Source organism: Eleutherodactylus coqui, chromosome 5, assembly GCF_035609145.1.
Source record: "Eleutherodactylus coqui strain aEleCoq1 chromosome 5, aEleCoq1.hap1, whole genome shotgun sequence".
Taxonomy (NCBI): domain Eukaryota; kingdom Metazoa; phylum Chordata; class Amphibia; order Anura; family Eleutherodactylidae; genus Eleutherodactylus; species Eleutherodactylus coqui.
The window spans coordinates 18,444,510-18,461,524 of record NC_089841.1 but is presented as its reverse complement, the minus strand read 5'-3'; the positions used below and the strand labels follow the sequence as shown (position 1 = coordinate 18,461,524).

Here is a 17,015-nt window from a genome sequence, read left to right as displayed (position 1 = left end):
TACAGGAGCGTGTACATTACACACATACAGCTCTGCTACATCCACAATACACATACAGTACAGGAGCATGTACATTACACACATACAGCTCTGCTACATCCACAATACATAGTACTATTTTTTTTTTAATGATAATCATTTGATCTAAAAAGGCCCCTAAGCTGAAAGTTTGCTAAAGAAGGCGTCACCATTTCCACTTTCTCTACCGCAGGCTGTGTACCAAATTGCTTTATAAAACTGTCAATCATGATTTTGTAAAACTTTTGGATATAAAACAAGGCTATGATGAATGCTCTATGTGCAATACAGCCTGAGATAAAGCCTATAGAAACTAAGGAATGACCAGACTGAGAACTGCAGGTCTGTGCAGCTGTCACTTCATCTCCCCTTCACCCTCCTGTATCTCAGGCTGTATTGTAGCCTAAACCAACATTCCACATTATTGGCTTTAAAACCAGCATAAAATCGATCCTTTAGCCACAATACAGCCTGAGATACAGCTATTAGTAGCAAGAATGTTCCAGCTACGTTATTAGCTACTGGAATGCCTCCCTGAGAGATTCATGGTCAGCAAGAAAAGGGTTAAAGCAGCATATTTATGCTACACAGTGAGGGTAACTTCACACGGGCGAGCATGATATGGGGCTAAAAATCACAAGCCTAAAGCACTGACCTTTGATAGCTAGTGATTGGCTGCAGCAGTCACATGTCCCGGTCAGCAGCAACCAGGAAGGACACAAGGGTTGTGCAAGTCATGGGAAAACCCCTTTAAGGAGATACTAAAAGAAATATGTTTTGTGAACTTAATGAAGTGCGAACTACAGGCAACACAAACTCTTCACCTAGATCAGTTGGACTGATAGCCGAGCCAAGCAAGTTGTGAAGCAATTGTAACTAATGGGAAACACTTGCTCTTATTATCGCCAGTAAATTTATTGTTATGTTAATTTTTGTGGTTTTTACATTGGTTCATATTGTTTCCATTCAGGTCCCTACAGGATTCATTCATCAAAGATGGAGAAGGACAGAAACAAGATGGCGGAGAGTGTATTCAACCTCACCCTAGAGATACTCTTTCTGCTTTATGGGGAGGTGAGAGATTCTCATGATGTCACATCACATCATACTTATCTATGGTAATAACAGATGATGTCACTGGAGAGGGGAGAGATTCTGATGATGTCACATTACATCATTCTTATCTATGGTAATAACAGATGATGTCACTGGAGAGAGGAGAGATTCTGATGATGTCACATTACATCATTCTCATCTATGGTAATAACAGATGATGTCACTGGGAGGTGATGGACTGGAAATGTCTGTAGTGATATTTATTAATGTCTCCCCATATACAGGATTACACAGTAGTGAGGAAGGCCTCTAGTGATGGCTGTCGGGCCCCTGTGTGTGATGGATGGGGAAGACCCCTGAGTTCAATCACAGGGCCTCCACCTCACCCCCTGATACATGAGGACATCAGTGTGCAGAAGATTCTAGAACTTACCAAGAAGTTGATTGAGCTGCTCACTGGACAGGTGATGCTGCAGGGAATGCTGGGACATTATACAGTAACAGCACTGGAGGCTTCTGGGTGATGACTGTATATTGTGTTGTCAGGTTCCTATAAGGTGTCAGGATGTCGCTGTCTATTTCTCCATGGAGGAGTGGGAGTATTTAGAAGGACACAAGGATCTGTACAAGGAGGCCATGATGGAGACCCGCCAGCTGCTCCCATCACCAGGTAATGCGCATATTTAGCAGGATTGTAGCTGGTGGGAGAAGTGGGGCATGTGCCCCTGGCACCTGTATGAGGTGAGTGTAAGATAATTTGTTATGTTACTCAATAGGGAAGGGGGTTGCCCCCAGATGGTACAGCGAGGTGTTTATTATAGATTCTTTGGTATTATTACCCTCGTTTAGTGCTTGTATTTTACTCTATAGAACATCTTAATAACATTATGTTTTACTGCTACATTTAGTGATTTACCTGCATTCTGATTTGATGTAATTTACTAACAAATGTAAGCTATAGTGTGAGTTACTTTCCGTTATCAGTCACTGGTGGGAGGGGTCAGCCAGCGAAGAGAAGGTTCAGATGGTGGGGGGGCTATACAAGGCTTTTGCTTTCGGTGCAGGAAAACCTCTGGCCTTTACTATATTTTTTGGACTATCGGACGCCCCCCGGCCTTACACAGCAGGAAATAGTGACATTAGTATAAAATATTTTTTTCCTAACTTCTCCAGAGTAGTGTCAGGGTTTTGGTGTTGTAGGGTGGACAGGGGGTTAATATTTTATTATAATCTACAATAATAAAGGTGGTGGGAGGGGAACAACGCCTGTCGGAATGAGCCCCATGTAGTTCTCCAGCACTGATGAAGTGCCAACATGTAGTTCTCCAGCACTGATGAAGGGCCCACATGGACCTTCTCTTTGGATGGCGGTCCTATGTTTGTAGCCAGAAGTTCTAATAAATGCTTGTTTTTATCCTCAGTGATGCTGGAGGACCACAAACTGGTATATATCCTCCTGCACACTTGTACGCTCACTCCTGCCATCTCTGTGCACTGGGAGTTCACTGTGACACTGGACACCTGCATTCCTGACCTATTGTAGCAGTGATGTCCTCTGTCTACTTACTCTGCATTCACTTGTACATCATCTCTCAGTGGTAGCCCCCTCCCCAGTAATGCTTCAGCTCCAATAACTGCACATTATTACACAGCATGGCTTCCTCCCATGACTTGTATGCCCTGTCTATAACCCCAGCCTCGTCTCAGTGTCGCAGATTGCCTGTGTGCCGGGGATGGAGACGGGATTCAGCAGACTGAGTGAGGAAAGAGGAATAAGAAGGATGGAGAGAAGAGTGCAGGCAGTACCTGCGGGGGGCTGGGGTCAGTCACTCAAGGGTTACTCAGAGTGACAGCTCTCCACTGGGGTCTACGAGGGGGGAGACGCGTTATCACTGCTCTGTGCTTGGCTGTACGGAGGACAGGGAAGGGGGAGACCATCAGATTATAAGGTGCAGGGAGACTTCAGGAAGATGGATGCTTGTAATAATATATCTTATGGTCAGAAGAATCCGGTAATCATGTCTTATTATCTGTATGTGAAGAATGACTTCAGTGTCCGTCTGTGTTTCCTGCAGTTCCATCCAGTAAGAGAAGAACCCCAGAGAGATGTCCCCGTCCTCTTCTTCCACAGGACCATCAGGTAGATGGAGATGTTCCTCTGATCTGTAGAAGGCTATGAAGCTCTTGTCTTCAGTCTTATTAGATGTCTTCTACTTGTGTGATGAGGCCGGTGGAGATGGCAGGATTACCGCTGACCAGAGACATTAGATCAGTTGTGTCAAACTCATTGTCATTGAGGGCCACAGTGGACTAGTGTAGAGCCTTGTGTGGTGCAGAGTGTAAGCTCTCGCCTACGACCTTAAGGTTGCAAGCTCAATCCCCACGTGATTCAGGTAGCCTGCTCAAGGTTGACTTCCATCCTTCTGAGGTTGGTAAAATGAGTACCCAGCTTGGTGGGGGGTAATAAGTAATAATTACCTTAAAGCGCTGCGGAATAAGTTGGCGCTATACAAATAACAAGATTTATTTACTAGTAAACCAAGACCTCTGGACGTAAATTCGGGATAATTGTAAGATAAAAAGAAATCCACTTGTCAGATAATCGCATTTAATTCTGAAAAAAAAGTCTGTGTTATTCGGCCATTATATAATGCAGCAGTGTGACGCACATTCTGGTCATGAAGAATCAAATACAGCTACACAATACAAACCTTTATAGAATTAAAGGGATTCTGTCAGCAGCTTCATGGAGTTTGGCTTGGAGTTGAGCTCTGAGTCGTGGAGGGGGCCGTGCTGGCTTTACCCCGCCTGCAGCATACAGAGTGACAGCTCTCTACCGATACACAAAAGGGCAGAGAGCTGTCAGTCTACATGATGTGGGAGGGAAAAGCCAGCACGGCCCCCTCCGTGACTCAGAGCTCACCTCCAAGCCAAACTTCATGAACCGGTGACAGGATCCATTAAGGAAGCATCCACTCTGACATGACTGATAACTGCTGCTGTCAGGTCATTTTTGGTTGTCACTATAATTATTAATCTTTTATAATCATGTAAAACCTTTCACATGACTTCTCCAACCGTCTGCTGACTTTTACAATATTTGTCTCACAGCTTTTGTATCCGGATGAAGATCTGACCAATATTAATACTACAGAGACAAGTGTGAGGGGCGATCAGCGGGGTAAAGAGGAGATTCCTACAGGTAACCGCCCAGGTGAGTAGTAACCACTGAATACAGCTGAGGAGAGTCACAGATTGGTAGAGTTGGAAGGGACCTCCAGGGTCATTGGGTCCAGCCCCCTGCTCAATGCAGGATTCACTAAGGGTGCGTGTTCACGGGCGTGAAGCCTTTCCATAGCATTGCTATGGAAAGCGCCAGCACGCTGTTCACAAGCAGGGAATTATTGCGATTCTCCGCTTGCGGCGGGCAATTCGCAGCATGTTGCGAATTGCCCCGATTCTCCACCGGTCAGCCTGTCTATCAGATAGGGTTGACTGGTGGAGATTCATTGGCAGCTGCTGCTGCGGAGCTCCGCCGCGGGATACCACAACACCCGTGGACAAGCAACTTTAATTATCCCAGACAGATATTTGTCCAGCCTTTGTTTGAACACTTCCATTAAAGGAGAACACACCACCTCCTGTGGTAACCTGTTCCACTCATTGATCACCCTCACCGTCAGAATGTTTTTTCTAATATCTAATCTGTCTCCCCTCCCATTCAGTTTCATCCCATTGCTTCTAGTCTTTCCTTGTGCAGATGAGAAAAGGGCTGATCCCTCTGTACTATGACAGCCCTTCAGATATTTGTAGACAGCTATTAACTCTCCTCTCAGTCTTCTTTGCAAGCTGAACATTTACAGATCCTTTAACCGTTCCTCATAGGACATGATTTGCAGACCGCTCACCATCCTGTTACTTTGCTTTTTTAATTAATGGTGCTCATAACTGGACCCAGTATTCCAGATGAGGTCTGACTAAGGAAGAATAGAGGGGGATAATTACCTCACGTGATCTAGACTCTATGCTTTTCTTAATACATCCCAGAATTGTGTTTGCCTTTTTTTCTGCTGCATCACATTGTTGACTCATGCTCAGTCTGTAATCTAGTAGTCACAGATTCTCCTCGGTCAGCGGCTGCTGATAGTTATGTAGATTTATAAGCTCTGGGATCTGTCAGTTTCCGCTGTATATTCCCCCATTTAGCCGGAGTACAAACTATATATGGATGACGTGATCTGTTATAGGTGATAACTAGAGATGAGAGAGCATGCTCGGATAAGTCAGTTACTCGAGCAAGCCTTGCTCTTCTCGAGTACGTGCATTCTTGTCCGAGCCCCCCCGAGCACACTCGGACAAGAATGCAGTTACTCGAGAAGAGTGAGGCTCGCTCCAGTAACTGACTTATCTAAGCGTGCTCGCTCATCTCTAGTGATAACACATGATGGGCATTTACAGTACAGACATGAAACACCCCTATGTGAGCGGGAACTACTATTCATTATATGATGTCTATACTGATGAGGGAGAAACGGTTTTCCAGCTGCGGTACTAAGGGTCCTTTTACACTGACCAACTCTGATCTGATGTAACCAGCGCTGATCGGTAGGCAGGTCAGTTGGGTTACTTTATGTTTTACACGGGTCAAGAATCGCTGCTATGGGAATGAATGATCTTTAGTATGATGGCTGATGCACATAGGCCGGCTGGCCATCTCCTCGGTAATATGGAGAGATGTAAAGCTGAAAGTGATCGATCAGCTGATAAGTGAGCGTTCACCAGTATGTCTGCTCAGGGATGTTCCTTTTTTTTCATGACCTGACAATAAGGCTTCTTTCACATGAGCGCATATTGGCCGTCATTTTTATGGCCAGCCAATATACGCTTCCATCTGGGGTGTAGAAGCTTGTGAACAAGCGCCCAAATCTAACGTTTGTGCACCCGTTCACATGGCATGGGGTCCGGTGCATATGCACCGAGCTCACCATGCTGTCGCCCATTTCCACTTCCTCTCCATTGTAGGCTCACCTCTCATTTTCTCCCTACTCGTTCTTTGCAATGGGAGAGGGTGGGGCGGAGCTTAGCTCTGCCCACGTCCCGCCTCTTGTCCATAGCCATCAATGGGAGGAGGCGGGATGGGCATGTGCTTAGCTCAGCCCCCACTCCCTTCGATTGTACAGAACGAGCGGGGAGGAGACGAGAGGTGAGCCTGCACAGGAGGGGGAAGAGAGCAGAAGGAGAAAGTTTAGCAGCCATGCTGCTAAACTCCTTCCCACCTACGGCCCCTGTTATGGGCTCCAATAGGAGCCCATGCAGCAGCAGACCTATTCCGGCCCGAAAGATATCTTTTGGGTCCGACGTAAAAATGCCTGGTGCTATATTGGCCTTGCCGGGCGCTTTTACGTCTCAGTAACACGTCCATGTGATCTGATACATTGGAATCCAATGCATCAGATCACAGCGCATATCGGCCGGCCGTGAAAACACCGGCCATTATGCGCTCGTGTGAAAGAAGCCTCAGGCTGTATAAAGGGATTTGAGGAACCATTAATACCTATAAGACTTATATCAAGTTGCGGTGTGCTAACACAATACCGAAGATCGAGGCAAAGGCCCCGATAACAGAATACAGTATTTAGAGACATACACCCAGACCCCGTAATACTGAACGTGGAGACATAGACACCGATAACAGGATACAGAACATGATGGCATGGGCCCAGAAAAAAAAAATCACAGAGACCCATGTAATAGAATCCAGAATGTGAAGACATAGACCGAAAGATCAGAGGATGCTTTAGAGGATGTAAGTCTAGTGCTGGAGTGTCAGGGATGCTGCTCACCAGAGACTTGGCAGGAAGACATCGAGGTGCTGATCACCATGAAGATCCCATTCAGACAGCCACTATTTCCCATCTGACTTCTGTCCATGTGTTTCCTAGACCCTTTATAGCCAATTAGACTATTAACATGAACATGTCCTATTCTGGTTTGATTCCCGGACCAGAATCGGACATGCAATGTCTACTGCCGGCCAGCATGGGGCAGCACACAGTCCATATGTGTCCATGTGATGTCCAATGCGAGTTCTCAGGCACAACTCTCACTCAGCCATCTGAATATGGCCGACCAGATAAATCATATTTCAGGTGTCACATCTTATCTCTCAGCTGGGAGTGAATGCGGTTTCTTAGAATCCTACTCCCTTACATTGTACTGTAGATTATACAATCCCGCAGTGTGTGATCTCACCGTAATACTCTTCTATTTACCATAAATGGGCACAATTGGGAAACAGATTCCGAGTAGTTTCATCCTAATATAACATCTGAGCCGATTATAAGGGGATTGGAGATAAAGTAACGGCTTACAGATGTGTTTTCTAACGGCTCCAAAGAGTTAGTTCAGAATCAGGAAGAGTCTAATGGCCGGACCGCCATCAGGGCAGGATAAATGGTTACAGAGGCCCATGTATATAAAATCAGGAACTGTATTTCCCCTTTATGACCAGTTTCAGATGAGCGCATTAAGGGCACATTTTACAGATGTCTCAGCCCGACTGCAGGTCTACAGAGCAGAGCTTGCGCCATGACAGGGAACTATGAAGTGAGCAAGCTGTGAGTAAAATCAGGGGCGTACAAAGAACTCATGGGGGCCAGAGCAAAACTCAGAATGCCCCCCACTGGAATAAATATAATATATTATTTTCCTTCAGACTGCCACTAAGATTTATCACTCCCCCCATCAAGCTGCTGCAACCACTAGTGAGCTTTTCAGTGCCTCTGCTTCAATATTATGTCCTCTGTGGTCCTAGTAAGCTATAGTGCCCTCTGTTGTCTCACTTTATGTAATAGTGCCCACTGCTGTAGCTCCAGTTAGTAATGTGACTTCCTGTGAGGCCCCAATTAATTATGTGACCCCCATTCTGTGGCCTCAGTCAGTATTCTGGCCTCCCTCTGTGCCCCCAATCAGTGGCATAACTAAAGTCCTGTGGGACCCAAAATAAACTTTAAACACAAAAAAGTATCATTCCATATCATGCATGTCCATCCCCTAGCAGCTCCATCATCCTCCTATGTCCCCCAAACAGACTCCTTCATCCTCCATTGTGCGCTCTCTCCCACAGGCTCCCAGCGTGACCTCGCTTCTTTCCCCCGGTGCGGTCACTCAGACTACAGTGAAGGCTGAGCCGGGGAGTGAGAAGGGAGGAGTGAGGTCACTCTGTCAACCTATGAGAGAGCGGGACATGGCAGTACTGTAAGATTGTGAGCCATAGGAGTGGCAGGAGCCACCAAATCTTTGTGAGCGGGGCAAACTAGGTGGATGTAAACCAGTGCAGGGGAACCCGGGTGGCAAATGCCTCCCTGCCCCCCGGGCTCGTCCTGGTCTGAGGTGACAGAATATAGAATTACTGTATGTACCAAGCTGTCTTATAGATGAGCAGTTCTGTATTTGCTGCACACCGTGTGTTACTGACATCCGGCTTCATGGGAGATTTTATATGAGTTCTTTATGGAAAACCAGAAACTAATGTTGGTGCAGAAATGGCCGAACTCCATCTGTATGGAATATACTATTCCTGTAGCTTGGGCTCAGAGATCTACCGGGAACAGGAGGCCGGGGCTTGTGGAGGACTCTGCTGCAAGCTTTTTCAGAACCCCCAGGACCCGCATGTTATTGATCAAAAGCGAAATTAGTTTCTTTCTAATTGGCTTCTAAGTCCTGATTCACATCTGTAGTTTTTGGCGATGTTTTCTGCACTGACAAATATTTGGTGTTTAAGTGAGCTGCAAATCAAGCGACTTTGACGAGTGAGCGATTCTCACTCCCTCGCTCTGTCAGGACTCGTGTTTACATGGGCCGACAGTCATCCATAATGGCTATTTTGAGTGATTACTCTAACGACTGTCAGCCTGTGTAAAAGCACCATCAGCTTTCCCAGGGTCCTGACAAATTACCAATGCTATCTAACTGCATCCAACATGGATGCCATACAGCCAGGCCTGAATGGGCTAAAAAATTGGATGCTGGGAAATGCCAAGGGCCTGACACACACAAAATGTCTGATGGCCTACCAGTCTTTATATCACAATATCAGTATGATTTTTAAGGTCTATAATATGGAAAAAATTCAACTTTATTCTTGGCAGATGACTGTACCGGGAGCTCAGAAGGACGTCTGATATCTGCAGATTGTAAAGCAGAGGATTGTGGTATCACTCAAGATACATATGAAGAACCTGCCATTATCCCAGATATTCCCTCAGCCCTTTACAGCCAAGATACATCATCTGATCCTCTTATACAGGTCCCATCTTCTGATTCATCACAGACTGATAAGCTGGAGAAATATCACAGAAGGGGAGAACATCACACAGGGGAGAAGCCATATTCATGTTCAGACTGTGGGAAATGTTTTACACAGAAATCAGACCTTGTTAGACATCAGAGACATCACACAGGAGAGAAGCCGTTTTCTTGTCCAGAATGTGGGAAATGTTTTACACAGAAATCAGCTCTTGTTAGACATCAGAGAAAACACACAGATGGGAAGCCGTTTTCATGTTCACAATGTGGGAAATCTTTTACAGAGAAATCAAATCTTGTTATACATCAGAGACGTCACACAGGAGAGAAGCCATTTTCATGTTCAGAGTGTGGGAAATGTTTTACAGACAAAAAAAAATATGTTCGACATCAGAGAATTCACACAGGTGAAAAGCTGTTTACTTGTTCAGAATGTGGGAAATGTTTTGCCGACAAATCGGTCCTTGTTAGACATCAGAGAATTCACACAGGAGAGAAGCCATTTTCTTGTTCAGAATGTGGGAAATGTTTTGCAGAGAAATCAAATCTTGTTGTACATCAGAGAAGTCATACAGGAGAGAAGCCGTTTTCCTGTTCAGAATGTGGGAAATGTTTTTCAGGAAAATCAAAGCTAGTTCAGCATCAAAGAAGTCACACAGGAGAGAAGCCGTTTGTATGTTCAGAATGTGGGAAATGTTTTACTCGCAAATCACATTTACTGCACCATCAAAAAGTTCACACAGGAGAGTAGCCATGTTTTCAAACCTGATTTGTCAAATTCTACAAAAAAAAGGTAAAAAAGTAAAGTGACATGGCATACACAAGAAAATGGAAGTAGAGCAGTATGTGATGAATAAGAAATGTATGTAATTACGATAAACATCTGTTATCCAGAAACAAACATTATCCAGATATCCCGCCTTTATATCAGCCGTGTACATAGACTATTTCACACTGATACATATAACTGTATACTTGTTTCTAACTGTTGATAAAAGTTTACTTGTATAACTTACATGTTTGTATTTGGGCCGATCTTTCTTCTTCCTTTACTGTTAAAATATGTTTATTCAAAGTATTACATAGAGCATACAAATTGACGTACAGATTGACAGACCCCGAAGTCAGACTAACATGTTCGTTGGAAAGAATACAGGTGGCAGTTATGACGGAAACATCTAAGACCATACTCTGAGGTCGGTGTAGATGGGTGACTATGCCCTAAGCAGCAGTATCTCACCGCTCGATGCCCCGTGTTTTAATATCTCTAGACTTCAAGGTTTAGACTCCACAGCTAAATAGTACCAAAATAACTATTTCAATTTGTTAAACCGTGTAGGTTACTCATGATAAAGTTAAATCTTAGAGAGTTAATGAGAGTCGGATCGGTTCAAGATGATCCTCGACTCAAAATGAGTGTGGTGTATTGGGGAAAGAAAAACGGGATGTAGAAAAGTGGGATGTGAAAGAGAATAAGAAAGGTAGTAGCTGAGAAGGACAGAGATGGGCTAGGGTAGTGAATAGCTTTCACCGACAAGAACTTTACTAATACTAAAATCATAAATTTTATTAATATTTCTTAAAAAAGGAGAAAGGAAAGGGGGAGGGACCATATACAGACATACATAAATGAAAAGACTTTTTCTTGAAAATCTTGGTCCGTCTTTTGGATAACTAGACCAAATCTACACTCACAACTTCTGTTATCTTCTGAGTGTAGACGTTACTTCTTTTCTTTTTTCACTACCCATATAACTTGCATGTGCTAAAGAGGATTAATACCTTTTGCACAATGTTATATTGGGAAGGGCAATCATAGACATCGAAGGTGATGAAATGATTTGACTCTGTCACCAACGCATTATACTTATACGTCTTCTATCAAAAAAAGTCAAGAGCGTTTGTTAATGTAATACCCCTAGATCGTATCAGCAGAAAGGATCAGCACTTATGTTGTGCTTTCTATATCTGTACACACTATATAACATGGACAACCTCAGATTGAATAAGTTAGAGGGGTCAACGTTTTTTAGCACTTTATATTGTACTTTTTTACTAATACACACTGTCACATCAACGCGTTTCTGTGACACTATTTTCACGTGTCACTTCATCAGGACGGACTGGCTGTGTACATTTCGAGTCGTTTTATTTGCTTAATTAGGGTTAGTGCTTGTTAGCTATTCACTCTCTAAACCGCCAAAAGACTGTACTGATGACGTCGTGGTTTAATGCTACCTACTCCTCTTCAAACCACGTTGAAATACAGTGGCAAGAAAATATCACAACCCTAATTAAGCAAATAAAACGACTCGATGCCTCAATGAGGTCTCAGAGAAGATTTAGTGTTAGAATAAATCTTCCAACTGTCTACTTTTCATTTTTTAAGAATCACATTAGAATATAACATTTACAGAACCCATGCCGACATACAGCATGCCACTCACATTCTTTACTCGTTAGACACTACACATAGGTCTCAACTGAAAACCTTTTTTGAGGCCTACGGAAAATACACAATACTATAAGGGATACATATAGGTAGTTATTAGAGATGAGCGAGCACCCAATTGCTCGGGTCCGCGTTATCCGAGTCGAGCTTTTCGTAAAATTCGAGAGCTCTACTCGAGTAACGAACCCCATTGACTACAATGGGAGACTCAAGCATTTTTGTATGTGGAACGCAGGGTCCCGAGCTTTTGTTTTTTTCTTGGTTCGTGTTTCTCTCCCTCTCCCTCTGCTTCTCCCCCTTCCCCTTCCCCTTCCTGCCAGACCAAAAATTTTCAAATGACGCGCGCTGCGTCGCGGCAGGGAGGGGCCAAAACAAGCACGTCTCAGTGAGGAGGAGCCAAAAGCTGGGGCGGGGTCGAACGTGATTTGATGCTCGTTCGAGTAACAAGCACCATCGAGTACGCTAATACTCAAACGAGCATCAAGCTTGCCAGAGTACGTTCGCTCAACTCTAGTAGTTATTAAAGATAATATAGTTATCACCAGATGCACAAATTATACACCTACATCTATGATTAGTGTAGTTCCATATAACTAAAAGCAAGATATATTATAACAAATTAGATATTAACTTAGTAAATAATTTTAAAAGTTTTTAAAATTCTAATTTATAATAATGCACACCAAACTATTGCGATCAGGGAGTCTGTCTGACTTATCTATCATTGGCATAGGACTGATAGTGACACCGTTGAGACGGTAGCTTGAAAGGTGCATGATGGCAAGAATATGTACTCCACCTAAACCTGCCATCCCCAATAAGTCATACTGATAAGTCCCACTAATGTCCCCTTTTCTTGCCATAAAGAGACATGCTTCAGTCGTTTTTAATGTATGGTTTTAATGTAACCAAGCGATGGACGTAATGATGTCTTTATAGTTCTCTATAATGGAATGCATATCTGCATTTCAAACGGACTTCCTTGTCACATAATAGATGTAGTCATGTCATCACGCTCTTTCAATGAAATATACGCAATACCTTCTAAATGGACCCCCTAGGTCACGTGTGAAGTGACTCCCTAGTCCCGTGATAGGTGTAGTTATGTTATCACGCTTTTTCAAATGGAACACAAGTTTGCGTTCCAAATGCACACTGCAATCAGGCACCAGGATGCCACATCATCAGATGACGCCACTGCATTACCGGCACGGACCGAACAAATGGGCGGGTGAGAGATCTTGTGTTTTGTACTTGATATGTATATATATGTGTATGTTTTATAGAGTGTTAATATGCTTGAAAAAGGCTTGATATTGAGCCGAAACGCGTCGCAGTGATTGAATGTTTTTATGAATAAATTACTTGGTAATACATCGGGACCAGAAATCTCTATACCGGCTTAACATAAGTTTTGTCAGACAACGCTATCTCGGATTAGGGGTGCACTCACCAGAAGCACCCTTGTGAAGTAAGTATTTCACATCGTACAGCTCAAAGTTTTGCCTACTAGAGCGCTGGGTATTTTTAAGCTTTCCTGACCTATGCTGTGTTGTAAGATGATATTAGAGAAGCCTTTAATGATTCTCCAGTTGAAATTTGGAAATCCCATTACTCATTGAACGTCTTTTAGGCTTCTTGGAGTAGGCCAATCAACCACAGCTTTAATTTGGCCCATACTCAGACCAGCTGGGAGATGATTCACCCAAGGAATGGGATCCTAGTTTGTTCCAACACACACTTCCAGTTTCCTATAAAGATGATTCAGTTGTTACAAAATGAGACGGACATGCCAGCGATGTTCCTACAAGCTGTCAGAATATATAAGAATGTCATCGAGGCAAGCAACAACTAACTGATCCAAAAAATCTCGAAACAAATCATTAATAAATGTTGAAAGGTAACTGGAGCATTGCAAAGGCCAAAAGACATAACCAGGTATTTCAAATGTCTATATCTTGTTCTAACGGCGGTCTTCCACTCATCCCCTGGACGAATCTGTATGAGGTTATAGGCCCCTCTCAGATTAAGTTTGGTAAAGATCTTGGCAAAACGGAGTCTTTCCAGCAACTCCAGAATTAACGGGAGAGGGTAGCGATTCTTAACAGTAACTTCATTTACTTCCTTATAATCAATGAATGGCCACAAGGTTCAGTCTCTCTTTTCTACAAAAAACAAGGGTGCCCCTGGGTGCTGCTGGGGATGCAGAAGGTTGAATGAAACCCTTTTTTAAATTTTTGTCCAGGTATTCTCTGAGTACCTTTAATTCTGCTTAGGAAAGATTGTAAATTTGCCCAAAAGGAATGGTTGTTCCATGGGAAAATTCTATTGGATAATCATATGACCAATGAGGGGCTAGTTGATCAGATTTCCTCATGCTACAGACGTGATTTAATTGCTGGTATTGATGTGGGTGCTTATCAGAATTCTGCTGACAATCCTCAGGGGTTAGAGTATGTTCAAGGGCAGGTAGTGACATCTGGCATTTTTCTTTACATACTCAGAGGGGAAGGTAATGGTTCTTAAGTCCCAGTTGATGGAAGGATTGTGGGTAGAAAACCAAAGACTTTCTAGGATAAGTGGAAACTTGGGAGAAGAGATAAAGTGGAAACTAATCATTTCATGGTGATCAGGTTCGATAATGATTTAAAATTTGATTGTCTCATGAGTTACAGGCCCCAAGACAACCATCCACAGTTTCCATATCAATTGGTAGGGGTTTCTCTACGGCGCCTTTCCTACTCTGCTAGGGAAAGAGGTTTGTGGATTACATAAATCTGCATTAATTCAGGGGCAGCTTCAGTCCATTGCTGAGCGTTTAATGCTGGTTTGCTGAAAGAATTGGCGGGGGGGTTTCCAAAAGCCCCCAGCTTCTCCTTCTTACGTTCATTAAGTCTTTGATCAACACGAATACAGAACTGAATAAAGTCCTGCAAGTTGTCAGGGGTCTTGGGGTCACACTGGATTCTGACCTCACCTTCACCCCCCACATGCAATTTCTGGCCTGAACATGCCACCTGCACCTCAGTAAGATTGTTAAAATCCAGCCATTTCTCACCACGGACACACTAAAGACACTCGTTATCGCCCTCATCCATTCCCGACTCAATAACTGTAAGTCGCTGCTCATTGGCCTCCCCGCACTAGACTTTTCTCTCTGCAATCCATACTGAATGCAGCAGCTAGACTAATTTTCCTATCCAGCTGCTTCTCACACACCTCCACACTATGCCAGTTGCTGCACTGGGGACCCATCCACTACAGGACTAAATTCAAACACCTCACCCTTACCCATTAAGCTCTCCATGGTGCTGCGCCACCATACATCACCTCCCTCCTGTCCATACACCACCCAGCCCACACACTATGATCAGCCAACACATTTAGATTTAGATTAAACACCCCTTTAATTCGATCCTCACATGCTTGACTCCAGGACCTCTCTAGAGCAGCACCAATCCTCTGGAACACACTACCCTCAGACGCGCCTTAAAAATACACCTCTTCAGGGAGGCATACCAAATCTGATGCAAGCCCCCTGCCCCTCTCCACATCTTCCACTTTGCCTATCATATACTTCTTCTGCCCCTGCACCTTCTTATCCCCCCCCCCCCCTGGTTTCCTAATTAATTAAATACCATATGTAATTTTCTCACTGTTTTGAACTGCCCCGTGCCTCCTCTCCTGCCTCTGTACTTCCTGAACCATCACCACCCCATCTCTCCCAAAATAATTGTATACCACATGTAATTGCCATATTTTTTGGGGTTCCCCCATGCTTTTAAAGTGCTGTGGAATGAGTTGGCACTATACAAATAAAGATCATTATTATTTCATTTTAGCGTCTTTCTTTCCATGTTGGGTTACATGTGAAACTAATGAATTCGGGCAACCATAGGTGCGCACTTATGCCAATGCGTTTTGAGTATTCTCATGCAGGTATCGTGGGCTGTTTACAAAGGAGGACGGTAGAATAACCATTCTGTCTAAATGATTAGGATTAACATTTGCGTCATTTGCTGCAGCATCTTGAAGATGGATGTAATTCTCTGCTCTTAACTTAGTCTGATTTAATGATGTATATCACAATTGCTCGCTTTCAACCTTACTGTATAAATCGACATAAAACTGATTGGCCAGTTGTCTGAATTGTGGTGGTATATTAAAATCGTTTTCTCGTATCATCATGTTGTAGGTATAAAAATCCTTAGATGACACCTTTTTGTTTGCCAAGGAAAGACCTGTTACAGGGTTAATTTGTGGTAATTCAAAGTGATACCATTCCTGCCCCTAAAAATGAGCAGATATTGTAATGCATCATATTTATGTCTATCAGGCACCCTGGGTAATCTGTCATCACAGGCATGTAAAACCATATCACGGGTTTTAAACTGTTCGCCTGTAAGCGTGGCTGCGACTTCATTTATCAATGGTGTGTTATATCGTCTTTCGTGTTCCCCACTTGGCGTACAGTCCGGGTGCATCACTAATTTATCATCTTCTCCCAGTGTTCTGTCCAAAGCAATTTTGAAAGCGGTGATCAGATGGTTTTGTTCATGCAACATTCTTCGGATTTTTAGAACAGTATCTTTTTCAACCGCTTGAATATTCTGACATCTGCAGTCTGCTTCAATATTTTCATCCCCATGAACTAAATCTGTAAGAACTTATGTTGCTGATTCTCTGTAGGAAGCAAAATTTGACCTTGGATTGTGAAAGTAGGTGAAGATCCAGGCATTATGACTTCCCTCTCCACACCAGATGACGTCACTGGAATCACGAATTGTATTTCTTAATTCTTTTAAAAAATGCTATTTTATAAATTCGCTGCAATCGTACAAAAGTAGAGTTTTTAGCGGTTCCTCCGGCTCGCCTAGTGATGGCTGCGAGATTGTTCCCCCAGAACAACAGATACTAACAGTTTTCTCCATTTTAGCGCTTTGCAATACTTACATTTTTGATTAATTCTCCCTATGATTACTAATTGATGATTAACATAGTCAATCAATGGGTAACAATGAACTGTGGCATCATTAGAAGGCTCCCACATGCTACATACACATCTCCTTTCTGACTGTTGTTCAGCAAATAAAACACGCCGTCTTTATGAGTCTTCAAGCGTCTCTGCAGCTGGCAGACGCGTAACGCTCAGCATCTACAATCTGACGGGCCTGAGTTTGCT

The 17,015-nt window shown here is 43.5% G+C and overlaps 1 protein-coding gene across 1 annotated transcript in view; it reads left to right on the top strand.

Annotated features, from left to right (window-relative positions):
* The window catches only part of LOC136628997 (oocyte zinc finger protein XlCOF6-like), a 169,789-nt gene that overhangs the window by 127,637 nt on the left and 25,137 nt on the right, over window positions 1-17,015 (top strand). Inside the window, exons 5-10 of the mRNA XM_066605096.1 lie at window positions 989-1,092; window positions 1,359-1,538; window positions 1,621-1,744; window positions 3,150-3,214; window positions 4,186-4,288; window positions 9,225-10,106. Coding sequence (XP_066461193.1) covers window positions 989-1,092; window positions 1,359-1,538; window positions 1,621-1,744; window positions 3,150-3,214; window positions 4,186-4,288; window positions 9,225-10,106 — 1,458 coding nt within the window. The remainder of the gene's footprint in view (window positions 1-988; window positions 1,093-1,358; window positions 1,539-1,620; window positions 1,745-3,149; window positions 3,215-4,185; window positions 4,289-9,224; window positions 10,107-17,015) is intronic.